General features: G+C 36.0%; 2 protein-coding genes across 2 annotated transcripts in view; both read right to left on the minus strand.

Annotated features, from left to right (window-relative positions):
* LOC107585762 (WD repeat and FYVE domain-containing protein 1-like) overlaps nt 1-1559 on the minus strand; it is a 13217-nt gene extending 11658 nt beyond the window's left edge. The window contains exon 1 of the mRNA XM_016272917.1: nt 1357-1559. Coding sequence (XP_016128403.1) covers nt 1357-1493 — 137 coding nt within the window. The 5' untranslated portion in view covers nt 1494-1559. The remainder of the gene's footprint in view (nt 1-1356) is intronic.
* LOC107585761 (glia-derived nexin-like) overlaps nt 1-4308 on the minus strand; it is a 22240-nt gene that overhangs the window by 8729 nt on the left and 9203 nt on the right. Inside the window, exons 7-9 of the mRNA XM_016272916.1 lie at nt 3188-3274; nt 2974-3057; nt 2788-2864 (exon numbers count right to left, since the gene is read on the minus strand). Of these exons, the coding sequence (XP_016128402.1) occupies nt 2827-2864; nt 2974-3057; nt 3188-3274 (209 nt within the window). The 3' untranslated portion in view covers nt 2788-2826. The remainder of the gene's footprint in view (nt 1-2787; nt 2865-2973; nt 3058-3187; nt 3275-4308) is intronic.

A 4308-nucleotide genomic window follows, 5' to 3' on the forward strand; every position in this document is an offset into this window, starting at 1 on the left:
GCTGCACACATCTGAATATTTGGGTTGAAGTGTTCTGGAACAGTGTTGTAAATACAACTTAACCACTGATTTCTAGTCGTGTCCTCTTTTGGAAGACCAAACAAAGTAGTTTTGCTTTCACAACGAAACACAGCTTCACACAGGGCGGGCTTGAGAACGGCGCGGCCGGCAGATTTGACGAAGGTGCGTCCGGAGGGCTTGCGGCAACCATATGTGACGACCCCGGGCTGGACTCCGCTTCGTTCACGGTGAAAGCCGATCCGGCGATCCACAGCGCAAAGTTGATGTATTCCCTCAGCGACCAGCACGGATCAGCTCTAGGCATGACGAAGCGATATCGTCCTCTTTTGGAAGACCAAACAAAGTAGTTTCGCTTTCACAAAGAGAACGGAAAAATTGAAATCACATCATATGACCCCTTTAAGCAACAGCCCTGCTTCAACCAGCGTAAGGTGCTTTGCTGGACTTTAAAGCTGGTCTCCCAGCTGATGAATAGCCAAAACCCCTCTAAAACCATGAAAAAGACCATTTAACCTCCTTAGACTGGTTTAAGATGCATTCCCAAGCAGTTTTTCCACATAAAAACCATGTAAGCAACAAAGCTCCAAATATCATCAATAAGACAATATCCATTATTGTAAACAAGAAAACATTTTTACTAAGGTAATCCACCTTTTATGCCAAAAAATGGCATAAAATTGGTCATTGGGATCTCCTTCAAATAGTGTAAGATTATTTTTAATTATAACTTAATATCAAGCTACCACAACAATAACTACAATAATCCCTAGCTGTAATAAATCATATATAGTATTTTGGCCTGTAAACTGATATCACAGTTCAAAGTCTGAGACAAACCACCAAAATAAATGAACACAAGATCTCATTCAAACTGTGTAAAGTTGTAAGAATCAGTGATTTTGATTTGTGGTCACATTGTGACGAATACCAACCACAGTTTTACTCTAATAACAATAACTGCATGTGGTTTTCTACTAGACTACAAAAAACTAGGATTAACCTGGTAATTCATAATAACTCAATAGTTCAAATCTGAAACCAAAACCAAGTTTTAAGCAACAATAAGTATGTCAAGTCTTAACACTAAAAAACAAACAGCACCATGATGTTTTGGACTTGTGCAATAGAAGTACACTATAGAAACATGGTAATCTTTTAGTACTGTAGTACTTATATCACTGTAATCTGACATTATCGTGGTACCGCCATTGTACTTGTTGTAAGAGAATAAACATGTACGTTCCTTAAGAATTAAACAGCCGAATTAATGAATCAACCAAGTGTTGAGAGAGAGTGAATTGTCATGTGTTGATGTATGCACCGGCGCGGGTGTACCTGTCCTCGCTGACCGTGATAACTCCATCCTCCTTCGGGATCAGCACCGCCGCGTTCACGCCGTCGCTGTGGCCCTCGATCTTGTTGAGCAGAACTGGTCTGGAGTTCTGGGGCCTCGAGTGGATCTCCGCCGCCATGATTCCCCGGCTGTGTGTGTGTGTGTGTGTGTGTGTGTGTGTGTGCGCGCGCGACAAGTCCTCCTCTCGAGTCAGCTGAGCGCTCGGGAAGTTCAACCACAACAGCGCGAGCTACCGTAACGCTCCGAGAAAACGCGTACGTAAAGAAAAATACAAATAAACCCTGCGTAAAGGCCCGCGGTTCACTCCTGCAACCAAACTACGCTGTATCATTTTATTATTGTGTACAATCAATTATTAATTATATATGAATATTTTAATATATAATTTGCCTGTAATAATAATTAAATATTCCTATTAATATATCAACGCCTATTGCATATTTTATTAATATTTTATGAACATTGTGCATTACATGAATGTTGGCAAATTATTATTTTAAGTTAAACTATTTACATTTTATTATATGTGAATATATTTGGCCTAACATTAGTATACATATAACATACATATAGTATAAATGCAATATATGATAGTATAAATGAAAAAAAAATGATAGTATAAAATATTACAAATATTTTTGTTATGAACCTTTTTTGCATTCTATATTTAAATACGTTTTACTAATTAATAAATTTGATTTATATGATGTGCCTGTTAAGATAAGTATGCATAATATGTAGGCCTAACAACATCTATTGCATATTTGATCAACAATTATTTTTAGGTAATTCTAAATAATGGATGATTGTACATATAAATAACCTAACATTAGTGTGTGTGTGTATATATAATGAATTTATTTATGAACCTTTTTTTCACTTTTTAATAATTGTGAATGAAATGTGCTATATAAGTAAATTGTCTATATCAGTGTTTTTTAAGAAACATTTAATATTAAATAATTTTTCTTCTTGTCTTACTGGTCTTAATGTAATGTAACATTAATCAAACATAGAAAATGAAACTACCAAAGCAGCTAACTTGAATATACTTTATTAAATAAACAACAAATGTTTTCTTAGAGTTAGAAAAAAACAAAGTGAGCCAGTTTAAGTACCTTATTTAATAAAATAAGACTCAATGCAGGAAAATACATAATTGATGTGATAAATAAACTGACATTTTATTAAGGACAAAAAAGTTAAACAAAAGTTATCTCAGCATTTAAGTTGCACACATTTTGTGAGAAAGATTTGCTTTAGACAAATTACAAACCATGTATAAAATCTTATAAAATGTTCCTAAAGAATATAAAGATAATAAAGACAAAGTCAAAATGAGGGTAAAAAGACACTTGAGAAATTGAGTGGGTAAAGAACACGCAGTCCAAGACAAAAGTTTAATATATTTTGTGTGTCGACCACTGATCGAATCTCCTCTTATCTCTGGCTCAAGGTTTGTTGATCTGGCCAGCAAACAAAATAGTTCCTAAAAAGAGAACGAGATCAGATTTGAGATGCATTTTTAATACGAGGAACATTTTAATATTACAGTTTCATAAAGCAATAAAAAGCCCATAGACTGGATGAGTGTGCACCTGTGGGATTGTGTCTGATGAGAAACAGGAACGGTCTGTCCACAGTCACCCACGGAGGAGAAGATCGAGCGTGCAAGATTGCAGCTGAAATGAGAGAGAGAGAGTACAAGCATATTAGGATCATGAGCCCAGATGAAGGGTCTTGCTGGACATCCAATGACTGAGAGTTACTAACAAATGAAAGACAGAGGAATCATGTGACACAGTAACATACTGGTTGCGGCAGAGGCTTTGGTTCCATCCTCATTGACCTCTATCTTGGCTTTCTGAAGTGCTTTGGACACATAGACCGACTCTGAACCTGTTACACACACACAAACACACAAGTCTTTACTTACAGCATGTAGCTTTAGCACACAGAAGCTTCATTCATACACTAAACACATGTCATTACATCAGACTGCCACACGAGGGAAACAGAACAACACACTTCAGACTGCCAGAGCCGCAGGTCTGGTTTCTGATGGGATTTCTCATAGCTATGGACTACACTGCTTACAAAACCTCTAGTTAATATGAAATCAAAATAATGCTCTGGTAAATCATAATTATAATATCAAAAAGTCATAATTATGAGATAAAACGGCACAATTATATAGAAAAGCTATAATTATGAAATACTAAGTCATAAATATGAGATTTACAGCATACCAAGTCATATTTATAAGATAGAAAAGTATTATTATCACTAGTCAAAATGATGACATACTAAAGATAAAAAGTCATAATTATGAGATAAAACTAATTATGGAATAAGTCAAAATTATGAGGTATATCAATTATGATAAAGGTAAGACTATGATACGAAACAAAATGAGTCAAAATTATGCTAAAAATGTCCTAATTGTCATAATTATGTACAAAAATAAATATTTCGAATACATAATTATGACTTAAGATCTCATAATGTCGACTTTGTCATAATTACGATTTATCAAACCATAATTTTTTCACTTATGTGGTGGACATGGGCTTCCATAACAGGGAACTTCTGCCTTTGCTAAACTAATTCAGATTTAAGAATTGAAGGGATTCTTAAAGGCACAGTATGTAATTCCGCCGCTAGAGGGCGCGTATTCAAAATAAACAAAGAGACAAAGGCGTAGTTTGATGATGCAGTGACTGAGTGTGGAATCATGGGAGTTGTGGTCTTCATCCCCACAGCCGATGCAATCCGACGGGACTCAGGCAGAAATCATGTTCATGGATGAGCTAATGATTTATTAACGTACTAGAATGAAGCAGGGTGACGCTGAAAGCCGCTGAAGCGAAACGAGGCGCTGAACAAGCGCGACACACGGCTCGAAAGCAGCGGAGCTTTTATTATGCCACAGT

Source organism: Sinocyclocheilus grahami, unplaced genomic scaffold, assembly GCF_001515645.1.
Source record: "Sinocyclocheilus grahami isolate Dianchi unplaced genomic scaffold, SAMN03320097.WGS_v1.1 scaffold74.1, whole genome shotgun sequence".
NCBI lineage: Eukaryota > Metazoa > Chordata > Actinopteri > Cypriniformes > Cyprinidae > Sinocyclocheilus > Sinocyclocheilus grahami.